General features: G+C 43.5%; 2 protein-coding genes across 2 annotated transcripts in view; one reads left to right on the top strand and one right to left on the bottom strand.

The window, feature by feature from the left end:
• The window catches only part of NOP16 (NOP16 nucleolar protein), a 34220-nt gene extending 12415 nt beyond the window's left edge, over window positions 1–21805 (top strand). Inside the window, exons 3-5 of the mRNA XM_077265906.1 lie at window positions 61–109; window positions 209–315; window positions 21226–21805. Coding sequence (XP_077122021.1) covers window positions 61–109; window positions 209–315; window positions 21226–21354 — 285 coding nt within the window. The 3' untranslated portion in view covers window positions 21355–21805. The remainder of the gene's footprint in view (window positions 1–60; window positions 110–208; window positions 316–21225) is intronic.
• The window catches only part of ARL10 (ARF like GTPase 10), a 30086-nt gene continuing 24355 nt past the window's right edge, over window positions 21750–27480 (bottom strand). The window contains exons 3-4 of the mRNA XM_077265905.1: window positions 23409–23584; window positions 21750–22263 (exon numbers count right to left, since the gene is read on the bottom strand). Of these exons, the coding sequence (XP_077122020.1) occupies window positions 22027–22263; window positions 23409–23584 (413 nt within the window). The 3' untranslated portion in view covers window positions 21750–22026. The remainder of the gene's footprint in view (window positions 22264–23408; window positions 23585–27480) is intronic.

Here is a 27480-nt window from a genome sequence, read left to right as displayed (position 1 = left end):
CGGTAGTGTAATACTGCTAGTACCTACTGTCTAGTATCTACTGTGCTTGTTTCTTCATAGGGCACAAGTACTGGAGAAAAGTTTGTCCGAAAGCCGTATGTCCTAAAAGGTAAGACGCTCCCAGCACGGGAATCTCCTCTGAAGGTGGAGTATGGCTCTCCGCACGTCGTGTTTCCATGAAAGCTTATTTGTACTTCTTACCTTCCAGAACTAAAGGCATCAGCCAGTCTGCCATCCAAACGAACAATGGGCATTTCTTCTGACATGGTCTTTTTTGTTCGTCACATGGTAGAAAACTATGGTGAAGACTACAAGGTATTACACCTGTATGAATTTATATTGAACTGGGTTTCCAGGTACATCCTTTGCCCTCACTGCCAGCATGGCTCAGTCTCACATGATGTGACGTAAAATGACCTCCTAATCCAGTGACTGTAGACCACAATGACAGAAAACTAGATGAGCTCACCGTTGTAGGCATGCACCATCACATAGGTTTCGGAGGTCCAGCAAGCCCCTCAGTGTTAGAAAATAAATCCATACAACGACAAAAAAGCCGGCGACATCTTGGCAGCTTTACTACACTTTCATTAAAATCAGGTCACAAACCGGACAGTGTTCTGGTGTTGACGCGTTCCCACTTGTAAAGTCTTAATCGTATCTGTTGAAGTGGAAACGCATCAACACCAGAACACTGTCCTGTTTGTGACCTGATTTTAACCCCTTAACGACCGCCGATACACCTTTTAATGGTGGCAGTGAAGAGTCGAGACCCCAGAGAACATGATTCGGGTCAGTTTTTACCGACCCTAGTGTTGTGATCACCATTATTAATGGAATAACAGCAACTGCAAAAAAAAAGTCAGATTTCCCATTTAAATTCTCTCTCCTCTGTGATTGCACATCAGAGGAGAGAGATTGCCTTGCGCTGGCGTGTACTCCGGAGGACAGAGAATGAACTTCAATCCAATACTGCGGCCAGCATGCAGCCAGTGGGTACGGAAAGGGTGAATCAAACACCCGAAAACCCCGCCCATATGACCCAAAACCGGTCCCGCCAAATTCAGGTGACAGGTTCCCTTTAACGCCTTAATGAGCAGTGATGGATGTACCTGGTCACTGGCAGGCACTATATATACAGTATCACTGAAATCACAAGGACTGGAGCTATGGCCGAATTTCTAGTTATAGTTTATATAAAATCCAAAATTGAAACCGCAGGAAAAGTTGTGTAATGATGGAAACTACAGAATGCATAGACATATTAATGTTTTTGAATATTTTTTTTTTCCAGTTTTCTCACAATTTGCATAACATGTCAATTTATTCAGTATCCGCTTTGAGCGCCACACACAGAAATACCCGCACTTTCACACCTTGACTGCTATCAATGAGATTAATAGATATCCGAGGAATGCTCTGCCACGCTGAATGCACTTGGGTAAATCATTAAAGGTACCTTCTCACATAACGATTTCATTAACGATATTGTTGCAACGTCACGCTTTTGGTGACGTAGCAACGATCCCGCTTAACGATCTCGTTATGTGTGACAGCGACCAACGATCAGGCCCCTGCTGGGAGATCGTTGGTCGTAGGGAATGATCAGGACCTTTATTTGGTCGCTGATCACCCGCTGTCATCGCTGGATCGGCGTGTGTGACGCCGATCCAGCGATGTGTTCACTTGTAACCAGGGTAAATATCGGGTTACTAAGCGCAGGGCCGTGCTTAGTAACCCGATATTTACCCTGGTTACCATTGTAAAAGTTAAAAAAAACAAAACAAAAAACAGTACATACTCACATTCCGATGTCTGTCACGTCCCCCGCAGTCAGCTTCCCGCACTGACTGTCAGCGCCGGCCGTAAAGCAAAGCACAGCGGTGACGTCACCGCTGTGCTTTGCTTTACGGCCGGCGCTGACAGTCAGTGCGGGAAGCTGACTGCGGGGGACGTGACAGACATCGGAATGTGAGTATGTACTGTTTTTTGTTTTGTTTTTTTAACTTTTACAATGGTAACCAGGGTAAATATCGGGTTACTAAGCGCGGCCCTGCGCTTAGTAACCCGATGTTTACCCGGGTGCTGCAGGGGGACTTCGGCATCGTTGAAGACCGTTTCAACGATGCCGAAGTCGTTCCCCTGATCGTTGGTCGCTGGAGAGAGCTGTCTGTGTGACAGCTCCCCAGCGACCACACAACGACTTACCAACGATCACGGCCAGGTCGTATCGCTGGTCGTGATCGTTGGTAAGTCGTTTAGTGTAACGGTACCTTAAGATCTGCTGGCAGCTTTGTTTGTTTGCAACTGATTATCCATGTCCTCCTAGATGTGCGAGTCAAGTGTGGAGGCCCTGAAGGCCATCGTACTACATTTAGGCCATGCAGGCTCCTCACAGTAGCACAAGCAACATATGGTCTGGCGTTGTCATGTTGAAAATGAGCTCCTGGGACACTTTGGAGAAATGACTGGCCCACTGGTTCCATGACTTAAGCAACGTAATCACGAGCTGTTAGTGTACCAGGAATGAATACTAGAGAGGTCCGGATACCATACATCATGCCACCCCACACCATAATCCAGGAGTAGGACCGATGTGACGTTCTGTCGGGAATGCATTTTCATGGCCATACCCACATGGTCTCCAGCTACCACTGCATCCAAGACAAAAGTGGCAATCATTGATAAAGAGGATAGCTTTTCATTGTTGTCTTGGGCTGCTCCATAATGGCCTTTGAGAGCGTTGGCATGAGAATAATGGATTACCTGTAGCTGGATGTCTGGCTCGTAGTCAATTATCAAGCAAACAGCTTCTGATTACGGTAGTTTGTGTGGACACTTAGGCTTGGTATGTGTCATCTAATTTTACTTGCATTACAGACTAGGTCAATTGTCAAACCAATGGTATGGCCATTTTTTTAATATGACAGTGCTAGGCCACATCCTGCTCGTGCTACTGTGAGTGACTGAGACATGCCACCATACCCTTCATCGTCTCTGGAATCGTCTCCAATCGAGCACATCTGGGAAGTCATTGGTCAACAATTGCCAAGGTAGCTGTCAGCATCATATATTGACGTGACGGAATGGCCTTTTTTTTTAAATCAAAAATATGTTAACCAAGTACCCGATATTATTTTTGAGCACTGTTGCTATTTATTTACTGCAGAGTATTTGCTCATTTTGTGTTTCTCTTGGGTTTAGCCTGTTTAGTGGCCAGTGTGAACAAATGCCTACAAGCTGCATGCATACCAACTTACATTCTAATCCATTGCTTTGGCTTTCTGTTTGTCTCTGCACCATGTGCAGATAGAGGAATGGCTTCCCTTTTCATTGAGCTGGACATCACGCTTAAAAAGCTCTCCACTACTGCGTGTCCATTAGTCGGGGCCTCGGTCCTTCTCAGTCCTTATTCAAACATATGTCATAGAATGTTAGTTGGAAGGGACCTCGAGGGTCATCGTGTCCTACCCCGATTAAAGCAGTGCAGGATTCACTTAACCATCTCAGATCGATATATGTCCAGCCTCTGTTTGAAGACGTCCATTGAAGGAGAACTCTGCTCCTCTTGTGGCAGCCTGTTCCACTCATTGATCACCCTCACTGTCAAAAAGTTTTTTCTAATATCTAATCTGTATCTTCTCCCATTCAGTTTCATTCCATTGCTTCTCTTGTTTCCATGTGCAAATGAGAATGATGATCCCTCTACGCTGTGACATCCCTTCAGATATTTGTAGACGGCTATTAAGTCTCCTCTTGGCCTTCTTTTTACCCAAGCTAAGGCTAAGTGCACACGTTGCAGAATTGCCGCTAAAATTTCCGCGGCAATTCAGCTCCTGCCGCGGGAATATCGCATGCAGAATTGGCATGCATATTCCCGCAGAAAACTAGCGTTTTGCAAGCATAATTAGCTTGCAGAATGCAAGCGTTTTCCAAGCGATCTGTAGCATCGCTTGGAAAACTGATTGACAGGTTGGTCACACTTGCCAAACAGTGTTTGACAAGTGTGACCAACTTTTTACTATTGATGCTGCCTATGCAGCATCAATAGTAAAAGATAGAATGTTAAAAATAATTTTAAAAAAATGGTTATACTCACCTTCCGCAAACAGCCGATCTCCTCAGCGGCTTCCGTTCCTATAGATGGTGTGTGTGCAGGACCTTCGATGACGTCGCGGTCACGTGACCGCGACGTCATCACGGGTCCTTCACACACACCATCTATAGGAACGGAAGCGGCCACGTGCAGCGCTGAGAGGCGGGAAGGCTCCGGGGCCATCAGAGGGTGAGTATATCAAGATTTTTTATTTTAATTCTTTTTCTTTTTTTTTATAATTATATGGTGCCCAGTCCGTGGAGGAGAATCTCCTCTCCTCCACCCTGGGTACCAACCGCACATGATCTGCTTACTTCCCGTATGGTGGGCATAGCCCCCTGCGGGAAGTAAGCAGATCAATGCATTCCTAGGTGTGCGGAATCCCCGCGATTCCGCAAATTTAATGAACATGCTGCGTTTTTTTCTGGAATGCGATTCCGCTCAGGAAAAAAATGCAGCATGTGCACAAAAAATGCGGATTGCATGCTATTAAATAGAATGCTTAATGTGAGCATTTATTTCCCGGTTTTATAGCGTTTTTATAGCAAAAAAAACGCAAAAAATCTGCTACGTGTGCACATAGCCTAAATATTCCCATATCCTTCAACCGTTCCTTGTAGGATATACTTTGCAGTCTGCTTACCATCCTGGTACCTCTTGTCTCCATTTTTTTATGTCTTTTTTTTAAATATGTGGTGAGAACTGAACACAGTATTCCAGGCGAGGCCTGACCTAGGAAGGGATAATTACTTCACGTAATCTAGACTCTATGCTTCTACTAATACATTCTAGAACTGTGTTTGCCTCTTTTGTCTCTGTATCACACTGTTGACTCATGTGTAGTCTGTGATCTATTAGTATACCCAAGTCTCTTTCACACGCGCTGTTGCTTAGTTCTATTCCTCCTATTCTTCTCTAGTGGTAGTTATCCCTCCTAGCTTTGCATTGTCTGCTTAGTTCTATTCCTCCCATTCTTCTCTAGTGGTAGTTATTCCTCCTAGCTTTGCATTGTCTGCAAATTTGATTAGTTTACCTTCAGTTTCCTTATCTAGATCATTTATAAAAATGTTGAACAATACTGGAGCCAGGACAGAGCCTTGTGGTACCCCACTTGAAACACACTTTCAATTGGATGTGCAACCATTTATTAAAACTTTTTTAGTACAATCACTGAGCCAGTTATGAATCCACCTAACCATAGCCTTGTTACTCATACTTGGTCATTTTTTCAATAAGGACAATATGAGATACTTTACAATTACTTTTACCCTTCGCCACGACAGCACCCCACATGAGAGAGAGGGATCCGCCCCATAGGAACAGGAAACCTACAGAATAAAAGGAGGCGGTCCCCTCTCCTCCTCAGTTTAGGTTTCCTGTTCCTACAGGGACCCGGCTTACCTACAGATGAAGAGGATCCCTGGGCCATGCACCCGCCTGCGTCGGTGTCTGTGGGAACGGCAGGGGCTGCGGTTCCAGAAGCAGCGGCGGGGGAGCCCCTGCTTGCAGCCTCCCCCCTCGTCTGGCCAAACATCCACGGTCCGGGTCCGGTCACCGTGGGTCCGCCCGGCACCGTGAGGACGCGCGCGCTGCAGCGGCCGGCTTAATATCCCTAGCCGCCGCATGGTGAGTAAGAGCGGCGCGTCTAACCCGGAAGTCGCTGGAGCACTTCCGGGTTGGTCCGGGGAGGCAGGAGAATGGGCGGCAATTTTAAAAATGCAGCGCTAGCGTCGGGCCGGTGTGTGTAAGATGGCTTCACCGGCCGACGATGCGCACTTGCCCGCAGTGCAACAGCGTTCTCCTAGCAAGGAGAGGAGCGCTAGGAGCAGCACAAAGAGTGGTGATCGACCTCCAGGGAAGGGTTCTACCACCAAACGAAATCCGCCTCCAGAACCGGTACCTGTCAGCTTCACTGGGTGAGTTTTTGAAAGAGTCTCTTCCTATATGCTGATATATGTTCCTCCTGTATCCTTCCTCTAGACTAAGAAAAGGACACACAAGTCCAAGCACAAGGAATGTGCTTTATGTACGCAACCCCTCCTGGATGATTATGTGAAAAAGCTGTGTTCGGAGTGTATCATGCAAACCTTACGGCAGGAAAACATAATGACTCCGTCAGATGTCCGAGCTATAATCCGGGAAGAAATGCAGGGGTTGGCGCAGACTAGTACTACCAGTACCCGTCAGCCTAGTAGGTCCAAATCTCCGGGCAGTTCACAGTCAGAGGACGTATGTATATCCTCAGACGAAGCGGAATCCCAGCCGAGCTCATCCGAGGCTGAAGGGGGACTTTGTCTTCCCAACAGCAGTGTGGACAATTTAATAAAATCGGTCAGAAGCACGATGGGGTGCTCAGAGGAGAAAGGAAGCTGTACCATGGGCACAATTTCATACTCGTCAATTACAGTATGAGGTATTGTCGGCTCAGGGTAAAAACGGACATCTAGAAAGCAAAATAACTCTTTCCAAAGATGTCTTAGAATCACTATCCTGGTGGCTAGACATGGACCACCTCTCAGAGGGTGTGCCATGGATAATAGACCCGTCTAAAATAATTACCACTGACGCCAGCCCTATTGGGTGGGGAGCACATATGAAAAACAGTCTGGCCCAAGATACTTGGGACCAGGCAGAATTGTCATGTTCCTCCAATTGGAAGGAGTTAAAAGCGGTAGAATGTGCCTTAAATCACTTTCTTCCGCAGATTCAAGGAGCAGATGTAAGAATTTACTCGGACAATTCCACCACAGTGGCATATGTGAATCGTCAGGGTGGCACAAGATCAGGAAGTCTAATGACCATAGCTGCAGACATCTTTCAGCTGGCAGAGACTCATCTAACATCCCTAACAGCCCTGCATATCAGAGGTGTAGAAAACATCAGGGCAGACTACCTCAGCCGAAACGAGCTACGTCAAGGGGAATGGACCTTAAACAGATCCATATTCAGTGTGATAACAGAGTCATGGGGGATACCACAAATCGACCTATTTGCCACAAGAGACAACCGGCAAGTAAAAAGGTTCGCTTCCCTGAACGTCATGGATCACCCAGATATGTTGGACTCTCTCCACCATCCTTGGAGGTTCCAGCTGGCATATGCCTTTCCTCCAATGTCTCTGATTCCTCTAGTGATCAGAAAAATCAGGAGAGAACAAGCAAGAGTGATCCTCATTGCACCATTCTGGCCGAAAAGACCATGGTTCTCTTGTCTCCAGACCATGTGCCTATGCGATCCATGGATCCTCCCATCAGACAAGGAACTGCTGTCCCAAGGCCCCTTTTTCCACCCGCAAGTGAAAGGTCTTCACTTGACGGCGTGGAATTTGAGAGGCAACTACTAAGATCAAGAGGGTTCTCAGCAGAACTAGTTAACACCCTCTTATTGAGCAGGAAAAGATCTACCACCCTAATATATAGTAGGGTATGGAATAAATTTTTAGACTTTCACGCAGTACCGTTCACTAAGCAAGTTCCAATCACACCTATTTTAGAGTTCTTGCAGAAAGGCCGAGAGTTAGGATTATCTGTAAATACCTTGAGAGTTCAGGTCTCGGCATTAGGAGCCCTATATGGATGCAATATAGCAGCTAATAGGTGGATCTCCAGATTCATAAAATCTTGTGAACGTAGTAAACCGGTTCATATCCCCCGTCTACCCCCGTGGGATTTAAATCTAGTGCTAGAGGCTTTAACTAGCTCCCCATTTGAGCCACTAGATTCAATACCTTTAAAAATCCTGACATATAAAGTAGCCCTAACCTCAGCTAGACGGGTTAGCGACATCCAGGCCCTATCAGTAGACCCACCCTTCTTACTGATATTCCAGGATCGGATAGTCCTAAAACCAGACCCCTCATACCTCCCTAAGGTAGCGTCCACCTACCACAGGTCCCAAGAGATATTTCTCCCTTCCTTTTTTGATCCACCTGTAACTCCAGAAGAGCATAAATTCCACACCTTAGATGTCAGAAGAGCCATCCTGACCTATATAGAAAGGTGTCAGACATGGAGGGAGAGTAGGGCACTGTTTATCTCCTTTCAGGGCCACAAGAAAGGACATGGGGTCACGAGAGCTACCATATCTCGATGGATCAGAGATGCTATCTGCTTGGCCTATACATCAAAAGGCGAGATTCCTCCAGCGGGTATTAAAGCGCACTCGACACGAGCCATGGCTTCCTCCTGGGCGGAACAAGCGGACGTACCGATCCATTTAATATGTAAGGCCGCAACTTGGTCTACACCTTCTACCTTTTACAACCATTATAGACTTGATCTATCTACATCTTCTGATCTGACCTTTGGTAGAGCTGTTCTTAATACAGTAATCCCACCCAACTAATGAATCTCTGAAAATCTCTCATGTGGGGTGCTGTCGTGGCGAAGGGTAAAAAGCCGGATTACTCACCGGTAATGCTCTTTTAATGAGTCCACGACAGCACCCATTTACTACCCTCCCTAAGTTATGCACAGCTCTTCCTTTTAAATTCACAAATAATGGTTGTATAGAGTTTAAGATATTTTGCTGAATAAGAATTAATACTAAAGCTTTGGCGGTTCCCTTTTTTACTCTGTAAACTAAACTGAGGAGGAGAGGGGACCGCCTCCTTTTATTCTGTAGGTTTCCTGTTCCTATGGGGCGGATCCCTCTCTCTCATGTGGGGTGCTGTCGTGGACTCATTAAAAGAGCATTACCGGTGAGTAATCCGGCTTTTCTTAGAAATTCACCTATATATAATAAGGCTTACTCAGTGGCACTTCCCACAACAGTATATAAACCAATCAGAAAAATCGGAAGCACAACGCCAAATAAAATTCAAACATTTTATTAACAATAAACATTACTATTGTACATACAAAAAGTTAATTATTGAAAATACGAAGATACTGGTGCACAATACAACTGCCCCTTTGGGTGATATACCCCTAATAAATCCTAAACATCCCACTTTGTTACTGCCCACTTGGCTAAATACCAACTAGTTATAAAAAGCTGTTAATAATTAAGGAGTTTCATAAGAGTTGTCCATATATGCAGTGGCTTAAATAAGCCTACATTGCATGGAGGAGGCAGAAACAATCACCTCCAACCCTATGTATAAGAAATAGACAAAATACAATGCTATTTTTTAATGCTCAATTGTAAAGTGCCCAGTGCAAATGCTTAATCCAAAATGGATTTAGATACAATGCATAGTCTAATGATATGGGTACAAATTACCTCAGTAGTCTCACAAGCATAACAGACATGCGTTGATTAACACTGATTTGAATGCAATGTACAGGGCACAACTACAACAGTGCTCACTTAGTTAAAACAGGTCTATACAGCTTATAAACATTGCGCAGTGGCAGAAAAGTGAACGATGGGAGATCAACTAAATAAACATAAGGAAAGGGTATACGACCCAATGGAGCAGTCAGGATCCCCGACGCGCGTTTCGCGTTCTTGCTTCTTCCTGGGGGGTTCTCTAAGTGTGTGGGCTAATTTGGCGTGCTTTTATCTACCCATGAATCAGTGGTGGCAGTGGTTTGTGCGGCGCTTCCGCCCACGTGTCCGGCATGACGTAAGCCCTCGTCAGCGTCACATGACGCCGGCCGCGCACACCTCCGTCCGACGCGTCAGGACAGAGGGGCGGAGCCAGCGGCAATACAGATGCGTCTCCCGGGTTACCCATACCCGGAAGTCAGCCGAAGCGCTCACCGCTGCAGAGAACCTGACTACTCTCCAGCCTACATCATAAGTTAATCTATGTCCCTCAGCAACCTAAATTGCATCACAGTAATAAAAGGAGGACTACCTATGATTCCTCATATGTCTTCTTAATGTACCACAAACTAACAAGATCCGGCCCCACATATACTAAATAAATAAATATGACAATTATCAATAATGCAAAAGTGATAAGTGCAGTATATAAAAAATAATTATAAAACCTACAGATCCATATAGAAATTTACTATAAAATATTAAGTGAATAAATAAAGTGAAACTAATCTGGTATAATTAATATTAATATACATATATAAAGTGAGGGGGATGAGTATATCACTACCCGAGATTCTAATCAGATACTTATATTTACCTGATCTCCAAAAGTGCACAAAATAACACTGCCTATAATTAACAGCAAACATAGTGACAAAATACAGATAAAAACATGTTCATACAACAATAACTAAAAAAGTCAAAGGGCTAATATAAAAGTATTTAGCATACAACAAGAAGACCGATAAGATCATATAGGATTATAGCTAATCAAACATAACGCCAATTCAGACAGATATATAGTACTTCAGCCAATATGGCATCTTGATAGTTCATTCTTATATTAAGTCCATTCCAACCAGGGCCTCATTTGCACATGACTTTTTTCCGGGCCTGGTTGCTAGATGTTAATCAGGGTTACTGAAGGCACTGACGTCATCATGGATTAGAGAGAAGCACACCATAAATGACAGATACTAAAAAGAATATAAAATAATAAAAAACAGAGTTAAAAACAGATAAAAAACAGCAATGAAAAACCCAATCTATGAGAGGAATAAACATCAGAGGAAAGGGGCAAAACGTAGGACCTCATTTAGACCTCTAGGTTGTACTGAGTCTATTTTTGAAATCCATTTCGCCTCCAATTGGGCTAAATCTTTTCTCCAGTTCCCACCCCTCTGATCTATGCGCACCTTGTCAATCCCTATCACCTTTAGGAGTCCACCATCACAGTTATGGACCTGTTTGAAATGCCTAGGTACTGGTTTAAGGCTGGTTATGTTCTCAATCTCCTTAGCATTAATGATGTCCCTATAATGCTCCCTCACTCGAATCTTTAACTGTCTAGAGGTTAGTCCCACATAGATCTTTTTGCAAGGACAGCTAGCATAGTACACCACCCCTATACTATTACAAGTGATATTTTGGGTAATTGTAAATGTTTTAATTCCCTTACTGCATTCAAACGTAAACGCCTTCACCATATTGGGGCACGCTATACAGTTATTACATGGGAAGAATCCCCATTTCTGACCTTTAGAGCCAAAGAATTTTTCTGGTGTTGCCCCAGCATAATAGCTATGGACCAATTGGTCCTTCAGGTTGCCCGATCTCCTATAGGTGATTAAGGGTCGGTTGCTAATATGTTTCCCCAAAGTTCTGTCAGTTGATAGTAGCGGCCAATATTTTTCAAGGGCCGCTCTTACCTCTGACCATTTGTCATTATAAGTTGAAATAAACCTAACTTTGGGTTCAGTTGCTTCTTTCTTCCTTGAGGTGAGTAACTCCTTACGTTGCACCCTGTGGGCTCTTTTTAGGCCTTTCTTGATACTCCGTCTTGAATAGCCCCTTTCCTCAAATCTGGACGTTAGAATTTTAGCTTGCTCAGAGAAGTCATGATCATTCGAGCATATCCTCCTAGCTCTTAGGAACTGTCCCGTGGGGATTCCGTTAATCAATGGTTGTGGGTGAGAGGAGGCTGCATGGAGTATTGAATTAACAGCCGTGTCTTTACGGTAGACATTAGTTTCCAGTATTCCATGAGGACCCTTCAGAATTTTAATGTCCAAAAAATCAATAGATGTTTGACTATACTTGCATGTCAATTTAATGTTCATCCCATTGGTATTAAGGATATCCACAAACTTGAGAAGGTCCTGTTCCCCGCCCTGCCAAATCATAAGAATATCATCGATATAACGGACCCAGAACAGGACCCTCTCAATGTAGGCAATGGGACTAACAAAGAAAATCAATCTTTCCCATCTACCCAAAAACAGGTTTGCATATGAGGGGGCAAAGGCCGCCCCCATTGCAGTTCCCTGTTTTTGTAGGTAGAAGGTTTCCTTGAACATAAAATAATTATGTTTTAGAACAAATTCTAGAAGGATCAGCAAGAAATCAACAAACTCCACATCATATTCCGTCATCATCAGAAAGGTCTTGACAGCCAGTATTCCATCCTGATGGTAAATGGATGTATATAAAGATTCTACATCTAAACTCACTAACCACATGTCGTCCTCCATTGGGATACCTTCCACCTTCTTCAAGACATCCCCTGTATCCTTCACATGTGATGGTAAATCATATACCAGTGGTTTCAGGTAGAAGTCAAGATATTTCGAGATCGTTTCACATAGGCTACCATTGCCTGATACAATCGGGCGTCCCGGTGGTGTTGTTAAATTTTTATGAATTTTCGGAGTGAAATATATACAGGCAGCTTTAGGGTAGATTGGTACCAAGTTGTTCCTCAATTCCTTAGTTATTATGCCCTTAAGAAAGGCTACTTCTAAGATGTCGGTAATCTCTCCCTGATATGCTGATGTAGGGTTAAACGTTAATCTCTGATAACATTTACCATCTCTTAACTGCCTGAAGGCCTCTTTTTCATATGATTTTGTGGGCCATAGCACCACATTTCCCCCTTTATCAGCAGGTTTGATCACTGCTCCCTTCAGAGCTTTCAGTTCCTTCAATGCGTTTCTCTGAGCATAAGTAAGATTGCCTTGTGTGATTTTTTTCAGAAATTTTTTCAAATTCACTAGAGACAAGTTTTACGAATGAATCAATATTCGGGTAGAGGTTAAGTGGAGGAAACTTCTTAGGGGTGGGCGGTATGAACTTACCCTTAATGTCTGGTTTCTCTTTTTCTTTCTCTTTTTCCCCATTAAGTTCCTCCAATATCGCTATAGCCTTCAGCTCATTTTCATTCCACTCTTCCCCAGTTTGAGGTTTCTCATGGAGCTTCTTCAGTACTAATTTTCGGGCAAATAGATGGAGGTCTTTTATAGCTAGAAAGGAATTAAATGGAGCAGTAGGTGAAAAGGACAATCCCAAAAGGATTGTCCTTTTCACCTACTGCTCCATTTAATTCCTTTCTAGCTATAAAAGACCTCCATCTATTTGCCCGAAAATTAGTACTGAAGAAGCTCCATGAGAAACCTCAAACTGGGGAAGAGTGGAATGAAAATGAGCTGAAGGCTATAGCGATATTGGAGGAACTTAATGGGGAAAAAGAGAAAGAAAAAGAGAAACCAGACATTAAGGGTAAGTTCATACCGCCCACCCCTAAGAAGTTTCCTCCACTTAACCTCTACCCGAATATTGATTCATTCGTAAAACTTGTCTCTAGTGAATTTGAAAAAATTTCTGAAAAAATCACACAAGGCAATCTTACTTATGCTCAGAGAAACGCATTGAAGGAACTGAAAGCTCTGAAGGGAGCAGTGATCAAACCTGCTGATAAAGGGGGAAATGTGGTGCTATGGCCCACGAAATCATATGAAAAAGAGGCCTTCAGGCAGTTAAGAGATGGTAAATGTTATCAGAGATTAACGTTTAACCCTACATCAGCATATCAGGGAGAGATTACCGACATCTTAGAAGTAGCCTTTCTTAAGGGCATAATAACTAAGGAATTGAGGAACAACTTGGTACCAATCTACCCTAAAGCTGCCTGTATATATTTCACTCCGAAAATTCATAAAAATTTAACAACACCACCGGGACGCCCGATTGTATCAGGCAATGGTAGCCTATGTGAAACGATCTCGAAATATCTTGACTTCTACCTGAAACCACTGGTATATGATTTACCATCACATGTGAAGGATACAGGGGATGTCTTGAAGAAGGTGGAAGGTATCCCAATGGAGGACGACATGTGGTTAGTGAGTTTAGATGTAGAATCTTTATATACATCCATTTACCATCAGGATGGAATACTGGCTGTCAAGACCTTTCTGATGATGACGGAATATGATGTGGAGTTTGTTGATTTCTTGCTGATCCTTCTAGAATTTGTTCTAAAACATAATTATTTTATGTTCAAGGAAACCTTCTACCTACAAAAACAGGGAACTGCAATGGGGGCGGCCTTTGCCCCCTCATATGCAAACCTGTTTTTGGGTAGATGGGAAAGATTGATTTTCTTTGTTAGTCCCATTGCCTACATTGAGAGGGTCCTGTTCTGGGTCCGTTATATCGATGATATTCTTATGATTTGGCAGGGCGGGGAACAGGACCTTCTCAAGTTTGTGGATATCCTTAATACCAATGGGATGAACATTAAATTGACATGCAAGTATAGTCAAACATCTATTGATTTTTTGGACATTAAAATTCTGAAGGGTCCTCATGGAATACTGGAAACTAATGTCTACCGTAAAGACACGGCTGTTAATTCAATACTCCATGCAGCCTCCTCTCACCCACAACCATTGATTAACGGAATCCCCAAGGGACAGTTCCTAAGAGCTAGGAGGATATGCTCGAATGATCATGACTTCTCTGAGCAAGCTAAAATTCTAACGTCCAGATTTGAGGAAAGGGGCTATTCAAGACGGAGTATCAAGAAAGGCCTAAAAAGAGCCCACAGGGTGCAACGTAAGGAGTTACTCACCTCAAGGAAGAAAGAAGCAACTGAACCCAAAGTTAGGTTTATTTCAACTTATAATGACAAATGGTCAGAGGTAAGAGCGGCCCTTGAAAAATATTGGCCGCTACTATCAACTGACAGAACTTTGGGGAAACATATTAGCAACCGACCCTTAATCACCTATAGGAGATCGGGCAACCTGAAGGACCAATTGGTCCATAGCTATTATGCTGGGGCAACACCAGAAAAATTCTTTGGCTCTAAAGGTCAGAAATGGGGATTCTTCCCATGTAATAACTGTATAGCGTGCCCCAATATGGTGAAGGCGTTTACGTTTGAATGCAGTAAGGGAATTAAAACATTTACAATTACCCAAAATATCACTTGTAATAGTATAGGGGTGGTGTACTATGCTAGCTGTCCTTGCAAAAAGATCTATGTGGGACTAACCTCTAGACAGTTAAAGATTCGAGTGAGGGAGCATTATAGGGACATCATTAATGCTAAGGAGATTGAGAACATAACCAGCCTTAAACCAGTACCTAGGCATTTCAAACAGGTCCATAACTGTGATGGTGGACTCCTAAAGGTGATAGGGATTGACAAGGTGCGCATAGATCAGAGGGGTGGGAACTGGAGAAAAGATTTAGCCCAATTGGAGGCGAAATGGATTTCAAAAATAGACTCAGTACAACCTAGAGGTCTAAATGAGGTCCTACGTTTTGCCCCTTTCCTCTGATGTTTATTCCTCTCATAGATTGGGTTTTTCATTGCTGTTTTTTATCTGTTTTTAACTCTGTTTTTTATTATTTTATATTCTTTTTAGTATCTGTCATTTATGGTGTGCTTCTCTCTAATCCATGATGACGTCAGTGCCTTCAGTAACCCTGATTAACATCTAGCAACCAGGCCCGGAAAAAAGTCATGTGCAAATGAGGCCCTGGTTGGAATGGACTTAATATAAGAATGAACTATCAAGATGCCATATTGGCTGAAGTACTATATATCTGTCTGAATTGGCGTTATGTTTGATTAGCTATAATCCTATATGATCTTATCGGTCTTCTTGTTGTATGCTAAATACTTTTATATTAGCCCTTTGACTTTTTTAGTTATTGTTGTATGAACATGTTTTTATCTGTATTTTGTCACTATGTTTGCTGTTAATTATAGGCAGTGTTATTTTGTGCACTTTTGGAGATCAGGTAAATATAAGTATCTGATTAGAATCTCGGGTAGTGATATACTCATCCCCCTCACTTTATATATGTATATTAATATTAATTATACCAGATTAGTTTCACTTTATTTATTCACTTACTTAATATTTTATAGTAAATTTCTATATGGATCTGTAGGTTTTATAATTATTTTTTATATACTGCACTTATCACTTTTGCATTATTGATAATTGTCATATTTATTTATTTAGTATATGTGGGGCCGGATCTTGTTAGTTTGTGGTACATTAAGAAGACATATGAGGAATCATAGGTAGTCCTCCTTTTATTACTGTGATGCAATTTAGGTTGCTGAGGGACATAGATTAACTTATGATGTAGGCTGGAGAGTAGTCAGGTTCTCTGCAGCGGTGAGCGCTTCGGCTGACTTCCGGGTATGGGTAACCCGGGAGACGCGTCTGTATTGCCGCTGGCTCCGCCCCTCTGTCCTGACGCGTCGGACGGAGGTGTGCGCGGCCGGCGTCATGTGACGCTGACGAGGGCTTACGTCATGCCGGACACGTGGGCGGAAGCGCCGCACAAACCACTGCCACCACTGATTCATGGGTAGATAAAAGCACGCCAAATTAGCCCACACACTTAGAGAACCCCCCAGGAAGAAGCAAGAACGCGAAACGCGCGTCGGGGATCCTGACTGCTCCATTGGGTCGTATACCCTTTCCTTATGTTTATTTAGTTGATCTCCCATCGTTCACTTTTCTGCCACTGCGCAATGTTTATAAGCTGTATAGACCTGTTTTAACTAAGTGAGCACTGTTGTAGTTGTGCCCTGTACATTGCATTCAAATCAGTGTTAATCAACGCATGTCTGTTATGCTTGTGAGACTACTGAGGTAATTTGTACCCATATCATTAGACTATGCATTGTATCTAAATCCATTTTGGATTAAGCATTTGCACTGGGCACTTTACAATTGAGCATTAAAAAATAGCATTGTATTTTGTCTATTTCTTATACATAGGGTTGGAGGTGATTGTTTCTGCCTCCTCCATGCAATGTAGGCTTATTTAAGCCACTGCATATATGGACAACTCTTATGAAACTCCTTAATTATTAACAGCTTTTTATAACTAGTTGGTATTTAGCCAAGTGGGCAGTAACAAAGTGGGATGTTTAGGATTTATTAGGGGTATATCACCCAAAGGGGCAGTTGTATTGTGCACCAGTATCTTCGTATTTTCAATAATTAACTTTTTGTATGTACAATAGTAATGTTTATTGTTAATAAAATGTTTGAATTTTATTTGGCGTTGTGCTTCCGATTTTTCTGATTGGTTTATATACTTTCTTAGAAAACACAGATGCAAAATAGGAATTTAAAAGTTTGACCTTGTTAATATTTTTGACCCCTTCACCCCTTTTTATCCTGTAAATTGGACACATCATCCTATTTCATCCTGTCATTAGACACATGGTAAGGTTTTAATATTGGAGGTTAGGACTGTCCTGAATAAGGTCACAGTTACATGGTGGGATGGCTTTTATGTTTTGGGGGGTTTTTTAATCAAAAATGTTAAAGTACCATATATTATTTTCATGCACTGTTGCGATTTATTTAGTGCAGGGTATTTATTCATTTTGTTTTTCTTTTGGGATTGCTTGCCCATTCAGCCTGGCAAAACACTTCTCAGATCGCTGGACACTGATGTGTGACTATGGCAGCCGGAGGACTTCTGAAGGCCTCTGTAACTTATGTTAGTCGCTCTTGATGCATAGCCATGGGCTGAGCTTAATAGGAGAACCACAAGTTCATTATATCCTGCAATACTGTTGGCTGTACCATACAACAATGCAGTCGGCAGGAGGAAATTGTACATGTGTGATCACCATCTCTTCTGGCCAGCAGTAGGCTGACACCCCAAACACACTTGACCATCTGCCGAACCCACTATCTGCAGGTTAAGTTGACATTAGTCTGTACCTTGTTAAAAAAACAAAGTCAAACTTATCTATTAACTCTGTTTCTTCTAACACTAGCCATTGTAAACTTAACAGCAGGCTTTGTATGCATGGTGACTTGATTTAAGGGAAATTTACCTACAACTGTAGAAATCTGATTGATGTACTAAAATGGCCATCTCAGCCGACATTCCCATCTACAGGAGTATTCGCCCGAGCACTATGGTGTTCTCTATAAGAAAGCTATCGACTGACATCTGCCGGCAGCTTATCTCAGGGAGAACAATGACCAGCAGTCCAAGATCCAACAAGCGCAATTGACAGATTCCCGGTGCCCCCATATGCACTAGACCATCAGCCTACTGTCAATAAAGGCAGGTTCAGCCAATGTTAGTCTGTGTTTGGGGGATTTAAAATGTACATTCTTCAGATGGGACTTTAGTAGAATGAAAGGTAGTTCACACATAAAACAATTAATGAAAAATCAGTTGAAAGTTAAGAATATAGAGAAATCTGGGAAAAGCTGTAACGGGGGTACATTTTTGAATCTGGAAATTAAGTTTACTATCTCAATTTGGTTGGAATTAGATAAAGAACAAGGAGTGATCTTTACTAGTGAGGAGCAGGTGTACTCGTTGCTCGGGTTTTCCTGAGCACGCTCGGGTGACCGAGTATTTTTTAGTGCTCGGAGGTTGTTTTCATCACCGCTGCTGAATGATTTACAGGTAGTATCTGCTTGATTATATGTGAGGGTTGCCTGGTTGCTAGGGAATCCCCACATGTAATCAAGCAGGCTAGTAGCTGTAATTCATTCAGCTGCGGCGATGAAAACGAAATCTCCAAGCAGTCATAAATAACTCGGAGGTCACCCGAGCAACGAGTACACTCGCTCATCACTAATCTTTACTGGAGAGTCTGGAGAGTCTTTAGAGTTGGATTAAAGGGCCACTGTCACCCCCTCCAGCCGTTATAAACTAAAAGAGCCACCTTGTGCAGCAGTAATGCTGCATTCTAACAAGGTGGCTCTTTTAGTTTTTGGTTCAAGTATTCCCAAAATAAAGCGTTTTGAAACTTAGCCAAAATACCTGTCTTTAGCAAGGGAGGCGGGTCCTCACTCCCCAGCTTCAACCGCTACTTTGCCGTCACTCAAATCTTCAGGGGCTTTCAGCGCCACCCCCTCCGCGCTTTTTTCTCTTCAAAACCGGCGCCTGCGCTGTGTTTAAGCTCTGGCCGTCTGACGTCCCAGCCAGGCTTGGAGACTGCGCCTGTGCAGGCATTGCGGCCACCCACCTTGGGAATCCCTGCCCCGCAGTGTGTTATGCATTATGCACAGTGTGGGGCTAGGATTCCTGTGCATAACACACTGCGGGGCTGGGATTCCCAAGGTGGGTGGCTGCAATGCCCGCACAGGTGCAGTCTGCAAGCCTGGCTGGGACGTCAGACGGCCAGAGCTTAAACACAGCGCAGGCGCCGGTTTTAAAGAGAAAAAAGCGCGGAGGGGGCGGCGCCGAAAGCCCCTGAAGATTTGAGTGACGGCAGAGTAGCGGTTGAAGCTGGGGAGAGAGGACCCGCCTCCCTGGCTAAAGACAGGTATTTTGGCTAAGTTTCAAAACGCTTTATTTTGGGAATACTTGAACCAAAAACTAAATGAGCCACCTTGTCAGAATGCAGCATTACTGCTGCACAAGGTGGCTCTTTTAGTTTATAAAGGCTGGAAGGGGTGACAGTGGCCCTTTAAGTCGAAAAGGCTCAGTAAGACAAGCTGATAATTGAGAAGAGTTAAGGTACCTTCACACTAAACGACTTTGCAGCGATAACGATAGTGATCCGTGACGTTGCAGCGTCCTGGATAGCGATCTCGTTGTGTTTGACACGCAGCAGCGATCTGGATCCTGCTGTGATATCGCTGGTCGTTGCTGAAAGTTCAGAACTTTATTTGGTCGTCAGATCGGCGTGTATCGTTGTGTTTGACAGCAAAAGCAACGATGCCAGCGATGTTTTACAATGGTAACCAGGGTAAATATCGGGTTACTAAGCGCAGGGCCGCGCTTAGTAACCCAATATTTACCCTGGTTACCATTGTAAAAGTAAAAAAAAAACACTACATACTCACCCTCTGATGTCTGTCACGTCCCCCGGCGTCCGCGCTGCTGCTCAGAGCTTCCTGCACTGAATGTGTCAGTGCCGGCCATAAAGCAGAGCACAGCGGTGACGTCACCGCTCTGCTGTTAGGGCCGGCGCTTACACAGTGCAGGGAAGCGGACGCCGGGGGACGCCAATGTAAGTATGTAGTGTTTGTTTTTTTACATTTACACTGGTAACCAGGGTAAACATCGGGTTACTAAGCGCGGCCCTGGTTACCTGGGGACTTCGGCATCGTTGGTCGCTGGAGAGCGGTCTGTGTGACAGCTCTCCAGCGACCACACAGCGACGCTGCAGCGATCGACATCGTTGTCGATATCGCTGCAGCGTCGCTTAGTGTGAAGGTACCTTTAGTCAGTTATTGTATGTAGCCAATGGGACTGCCGCTTATCTAAGTGGGCCTTAATAAAAGCTCCAATTTCAGCATGGTGGTATAGGGTTGTGTGTGAATGCCTGCATTGGTGGAACCACGCACATGAGACCCTATGGGTTTCTACGGAGTACCTGATCACATGGGTAATCTTTATGTTGTATCGACAAAAGATTTTGAAGTTTGTAGTGAGATTATATATTGTGTAATCATGTGGTTGGTCTTCTGGGTCATTGGCTTCCTCAGGGCAGAGGGAAGTCTGCCTGTACAGGCTTGAGGGTATGTGCACACGTAGTTTTGAGCTCTGCGGATTTTTCCGCAGCGGATTTGAGAAATCCGCAGGTATAAGGCACTGCATTTTACCTGCGGATTTTGTGCGGATTCCTATTATGGAGCAGGTGTAAACTGCTGCGGAATCCGAACAAAGAATTGACATGCTGCGGAATGTAAACCGCAGCGTTTCCGCGCATTTTTTTTCCGCAGCATGGGCACTGTGGATTGCGTTTTCCATAGATTTACATGGTACTGTAAACGCATGGAAAACTGCTGCGGACTCGCAGCAAAATCCGCAACGTGTGCACATAGCCTGAGATTCACAACACTTTGAGGAATTTGATGAACTTGGATGATGTAGGAGACGTTATCCATATACATCCAAGTAGGAAGGCCAGCTATTGCGCAGGGAAAGGATTGGCACTCACCACACCACGGCTATTAGCACACAGTGCATGGGAATTATAGAATGGATTTTCTCTTATCTGTATTTGAGCACCACGTGTATAAGAGAACTTAAACTATAAGACCACTTTTAAGTTCAAAGGAAAAGTTGTAGATGAGATCTTGTAATCTCTTCCTTAATGCTAGTACTGTAATACGCTGATTATCAGAGTTGTCTGTGCATATTCATCAGTTACCCTGTGGTCCTAGTCAAAAAGGCCTGTATGAAAGCTGGAGACTTCTTTCCTACTAATGTCATTCCCTCAATCTGTGTAATATGTGAATCTGGCCTAAGAATGCGTTCCGGTAAAATGATTTGTTAGTTTGGGGCTTCGTTTTTCTATATTTGTCACAAAAAATTTTAAAAATGAACTTTTCTTACAGGCAATGGCACGAGATGAGCAAAATTACTACCAGGACACCCCAAAACAAATCCAGCGTAAAGTGAACCTGTACAGGCGGCATCACCCTAGTGACTACCAAGCTCTGATCACGTCGAGAACAAAACAATGATCGCATGACGTCTATGGCCCACAGGAAAAGCCAAGATTTGGGGAAAATAGAGAGGAGACTTATCAAGCTGTGGCAGAAAACTCTTTCGTCACTTTGTGGGCCTTATGTAATGAGTGGGTATGGCGTCCCAGAAAAGGGTGATTCTTATGTGCAAATCATCATGATGTAAATTCCAGGCCCACAGAATATGAAGTAACACATGCTGAAGAATACAGTCTAAAAATACACCAGGTTTAGGAAACCTTTATCACGGCCTAGTCTATGTTGGCTCTAAGAATTGGACATTAATGATTCATCTGCCCCACTGGATCCTGGGCACTTTCAGAAGATCCAACTGAACAATAAAAATAACAAATGAGAAACACCATGGAATTGACAAAGGACATAATCATGTTATCTTCTAATAAATACACTTTATGTGCTTCTATAACATTAAATAACCACAAACCATAAGAATTTTTTTTTTCTTAGAAAAACCGTGTCTATGAAATAATTTATCAGTGGAATCTTTCCCACGGGAGGTGAGGACCTGCCCCACTTGTGTCCGCCAATGTCCAAATATTACACCTATGGCACCCGTCGGTCAGTCTGGACCAAGATCCTTCCTCTCCGGCAGACTGATGGAGATCCTTACCAGATCCCGCAGTAGGGGCACATCCCAGGCTGTGTCCATTAGGCACTCTTCTCTCTTGCCAGAGAGGTCGTATGGTGATTTGTGTTTGCCTCAGCTTCCTGGGTTTTGTGCAGCTTTTCCTCCAGCATCGACCGTACAGTCTGTATAGAGGTGCTGTTCCCATAGCCATCATACACTGCGCTGGTCCCCAGCAGCGTCACTTCTCTTAGCCCTTCAATTCTGTGCAGTGATAGCTCCGAGGAAATGTCAGAGATGCCAAGAGCAGACCTACAATCCTGAAGAGAGGCACTAAATGTTGTACACAGCCATTGACACAAGATTAAAAGAATCTGTCACCAGATTATTGCTCCACATCTGGGAGCACCATGATGTAGGGGGAGAGAACCTAATTCCAGCAATGTCATTATTGGACTACTTGCTGGAGTTTTGTCACTGTCAGTTTTAATTTCTGCAGATTTACCAGTTCTAAATGCTGAGCTCTGTGTCACACCACTCACATCACTGATTGGCAGCTGTGTACACTGTGCATAGGCAGAAAGTGGTCACTGCGGTGTGGGAGGGGTTATACAGAGCTCATGAATATGAAGAACCACATAGCAGCAGGTTTACTTATTCTCTACTGAGCAGGTACTCTCATCACCGGGGTCCAACACTGACTCCTTACTGCTGTTTGGAGTTAGGTGCCTTGGCTACGGTGGTGACATGCTGACAGAGAACATCAATGTCGTGGCCGGTCACGGGCCTCTGATCTTAATTAGCCACAGTGATAATGCATGCTGTCAACACGAGGTCACCGCTGCAGCCAAACCACCAAGACCGTAGCGGCAGCTTAGAACTAGTGCCAGACCCAAGAGGGAGAGGACCTGCTCAGATATTTTAGAGAATTTGAGGTCCACTTTCCTGAATGTGGAATATGGACGGGTATATAAAACAAGCTCATATAGGCGTGATGGTCAGGCACCAGCCTGCTTTGGGCCATGTAATGGATTGTACTAGTCTGTGTCATATCCAGCAAAATAAGGTTGCAGAGTGTTGTGATAAGACCAGGGCTGTGGAGTCCATATCCATTTTGGTGGAGTCTGTGTCGGTATAAAATGGACCTACTCCTAAAATATATAATAAATCGAGTACAGTAGTTCAGTGCAGGATGTGCTGTAATATTTTTATCATTTGGGAAAGTTATGAAATGTCTGTTCTGTTTCTGATCTAAGGCTCTCGGCTTTTAGTGGAGATGAATCTGTGCTGCACTTTATGTACATGGTCAGTAGAGACCAGTGCCGTGGAGTCATAGTTGAGATGAATCTGTGCTGCACTTTATGCACATGCTCAGTAGTGAGTCAGAGAAAGTGAGGAGTCAGAGGTTTGGCTTACCGACTCCACGGCCCTGGATAAGACCATAATCCATTTGCTTCTTGTTTACCTGTTTATTTGCCAGCACCATCAGGGGCAGTTGTGGTGCTTCTTCCAGAAGTCGATGCAGCTCATGTCTCGCTAGCTGCAGGCGTATGTCATCTGTGGAGTCCACAACAAAGACCAGAAAATGCGTTTTCTTCAGATACTGGTTCCAGTATGTCCGAAGATTTTGGCTGCCTCCGACTACAATAAAAAGGACGGCTTTATTATATACAAAGTCACTTACTGCTTTCAAAATTGGTAATCAACACAATACCTGGGCTACATGTAAATTTGTTGCAGAATGTCTAATTGTTGTATGCATCCCTGTGGACTGCAGGGGTCAATTGGTAATAATCATTAGTAACACAAGAAGTCCTTAGGGTACCGTCACACAGTGCAATTTTGATCGCTACAACGGCACGATTCGTGACGTTCCAGCGATGCATTTACGATATCGCAGTGTCTGACACGCTACTGCGATCCGGATCCCCGCTGAGAATCGTACGTCGTAGCAGATCGTTTGAAACTTTCTTTCGTCGTGTAGTGTCCCGCTGTGGCGGCATGATTGCATTGTGTGACACAGGTTGTATACGATGTGCGCACAGTAACCAACGGCTTCTACATCGCAAATACGTCATGAAATTATCGCTCCAGCGCCGTGTATTGCAACGTGTGACCGCAGTATACGACGCTGGATCGATACTTATACGACGCTGCAACGTCACGAATCGTGCCGTCGTAGCGATGAAAATGGCACTGTGTGACGGTACCCTTAATCCACTGAGCAGCCAAAGTGCAAAGTAAAGGGGGGTTACAACACCCAGCTTGCAGCATTAATGGCCGCTGATCGCTAATATTTACCGATCAATGGTCGATTGATAGCATGTTTTTAAACAAGCAATGTTTAACCCCTTCATGACCGGAGGTATTTTCGTTTTTTTACTCCCCTTCTTCCCAGAGCCATAACTTTTATATTTCCGGCAATAGGCCATGTGAGGGCTTTTTTTGGGGTACGAGTTGTACTTTTGAACGGCACCATTGGTTTTAACATACGGTGTACTGGAAAACGGGGAAAATGGTGAAATTGCAAAAAAAAGTTTTTTTGTTTTTTTTACCGTGTTCAATAAATGTTAACTGACCTGACATTATGATTCTCCAGGTCAGTGGTGTCAAACTGCATTCCTCGAGGGCCGCCAACAGGTCATGTTTTCAGGATTTCCTTGTATTGCACAGGTGATAATTTAATCACCTGCACAGAATGATTCCAGCACCTTGTGGAATGCTAAGGAAATCCTGAAAACATGACCTGTTGGCGGCCCTCGAGGAATGCAGTTTGACACCTCTGCTCCAGGTCGTTACGAGTTCATAGACATCAAACATGGCTAGGTTTTTTTTGAGTGGTGGAAAAAAAAAGGCGCCATATTCCGAGACCTGTAGCATCTCCATTTTTCGGGATCTGGGGCTGGGTGAGGGCTTATTTTTTGCATGCCAAGCTGAGGTTTTTATGGATTTATGGTGTAGATACAATCTTTTGATCACTCGTCATTGCAATGTAGCAGGGTCCCAAAAAAAAAACTTCTGGCGTTTAATTTCTTGTTATGCCGTTTACCGATTGGGTTAATTCTTTTTTATATTGATAGATCGGGCGATTGTAAACACAGCGATGCCAAATATGTGTATGTTTTTATTTTTTAATGGGGCGAAAGGGGGGTGATTTGAACTTTCTATATTTTTAAACTTTTTTTTTTTTTTTTTTACTGTTTGCATGCTTCAATAGTCTCCACAGTAGACTAGAAGCTGCAGTTGTCTGATCGGCTCTGTTACATAAAGGCGATGATCAGATTGCCTGTTTGTAAGAAATGCTCACTTGCTATGAGCGCCGACCACTGCTCATACCAATCCAGCAGTGACAACCATAGAGTTATGCTGGAGACCTCTGGTTGTCATGCCAACCCATCAGTACCTGTGATCACGTGACTGGGTCACCGATGGACGGGATTTCCGGCGCACTTTCCGGAAGCGCGTGTTAAATGCCGTTGACAGACATTTAACAGGTTAACAGCCGCAGGTGGATTGTGATTCCACCCATGGCTGTTATAGAGGCACAAGTCAGTTGTTACATGACATGGTAAAACCAATGGTATCGTTCAAAAGTACAACTTGTCTTGCAAAAAATAAGCCATCACATGGCCATTCTGACGGAAGAATAAAAAAAGTGAATGAAAACACCGTGTGCACAGTCACAGTGGTGCATAGACTAGGTTCCCAAACCATCAATATAAATAAAAGAAAGTCTAGCACTGAACTTCAGCAAGTGGGGCTAGGTTCATGGGAAAGAAGTAGTACACACGCAATGTACAAAAGCGCCGCCACACCTTGGGGCATGAGAGGTAAAGATAGCTCTAACTTGGAGAGAGTGCTGCTGTGGTGGGGCGATGACCACCGTTTGTGCTGAAGTACCCGCAGGCTGAGGATGGTGCCAGGAGTAAGGGGCTCACCCTCCAGACACGGAATCCACCGCTAGTACTTCTTCTTTCCCATGAACCTAGCCCCACTGGCTAATATTGGCACGTGACTGATGAGTCCTTATGGACTGAAACGTTTCGAGTGCTACAAATAAATCTCATCCACGTTTGCTGAAGTTGAGTGCTAGACTTTCTTTTATTTGGAAGAATAAAAAAGTCATGGCACTGGGAAGGAGGGGAGCGAAACACGAAAACGCAAAACCAAAAAAAAGCTCTGTCATGAAGGGGTTAAAGACCATGCAGGTTTAGTATCTGCATACTTGTACTGACCTGGAGAATTATATTGCCAGGTCAGTTTTATGGAGACTTGGCAATATAATGACTAGTGTACATGTATAGTGAACATGGTAAATAAAAAAGAACAATTGGGAAATTGCACTTTTTGTCGCAATTTCAACATACTTAGAATGGTTTCCTGCTTTCCAGTACATCAAATGATAAAATGGTGTCATTCAGAACTACAACTTGTCCAGCAAAAACAAGCCCTCATACGGCTACACTAGTGTTCAAAGTAATAGCAGTGTGTCCCAAAACATGAGTTAATCACAGTCTTTATACTAGTTTTTATTTCCAGCATTGGGAACATTGCACACTGTTTTCTAATTCAGAACATGAAGAGAAATGTAGATAATTTTTAAATACTTCACAGAAAACAAATGAACTTTGGACTGTTTTTTTTAATAATAGTGTCTGCCTTGTGTCAACTCACACTATGTACTATTTTTAGGACTATTTAGCATTCCTGTGAATCACTAACCTAATATTTAGTTGTTACCCACAGGGTTTTTTTTTTTTTTTTTTTTAGAACTGCTTCACATCTCCGTTGCATGGAGTCAACTAACTTCTGTCACTTGTTATTCCAGCCCAGGATGCTTGGACTACATCCCACAATTTTGGGGTATTTGCTGGCCTTGCCTCAGAAACGGCATTTTTAATGTCACCCCACAAGTGTTCTATCCGATTAAGGTCCGGGGATTGGGCTGGCCACTCCACAACCTCAATTTTGTTGGAAAAGAACCAACATTTTGCCGTTTAGGGTCGTTGTCTTGTTGGAACACCCATTTCAAGGGTATATCCTCTTCAGTGTAAAGCAACCCTGGATGAAGCATTTCAAAAGCGAAACGCGCGTCGGGTGTGGTGGGTCCCCGGGTTCTGTCCTCAGGTAATTATATCGCCTCTGTCCTTGGCTTATCTAATAGGCTTCCTTACTGTGCCACATTACTGGACACCTATACATACCTTATGTTACTATTGCAACTCGGCTGTTGTATGACAGGGATTTATGTACTGTGGTGTTTCCTTTATGGGATGGTAACCATAATAAGATGTATGCATAATGGAATACATATAATGAACAAATGTACTAATATGTTTATGTACAAAATCAGACTCTCTGTGAGGACTTTTTTCTGTACCTATGATATTTTGTCTTACATTCTTGTTTTTATATGAAGTTGTGGAAAATAAAGATTAACTGTTAATTGATACCTGGCCTGTATGTTTGTTTGGAGTTCTACTGTATTGCTTTATGGTCAATTATATGTGGGAAAATTTGTAGGTTTTTTTGTAAGG

This window comes from Ranitomeya variabilis, chromosome 5 (assembly GCF_051348905.1).
Source record: "Ranitomeya variabilis isolate aRanVar5 chromosome 5, aRanVar5.hap1, whole genome shotgun sequence".
NCBI classification, from domain to species: domain Eukaryota; kingdom Metazoa; phylum Chordata; class Amphibia; order Anura; family Dendrobatidae; genus Ranitomeya; species Ranitomeya variabilis.
Note: the sequence above shows the minus strand (reverse complement) of the source record. Positions and strands in the feature narration are given on the sequence as shown.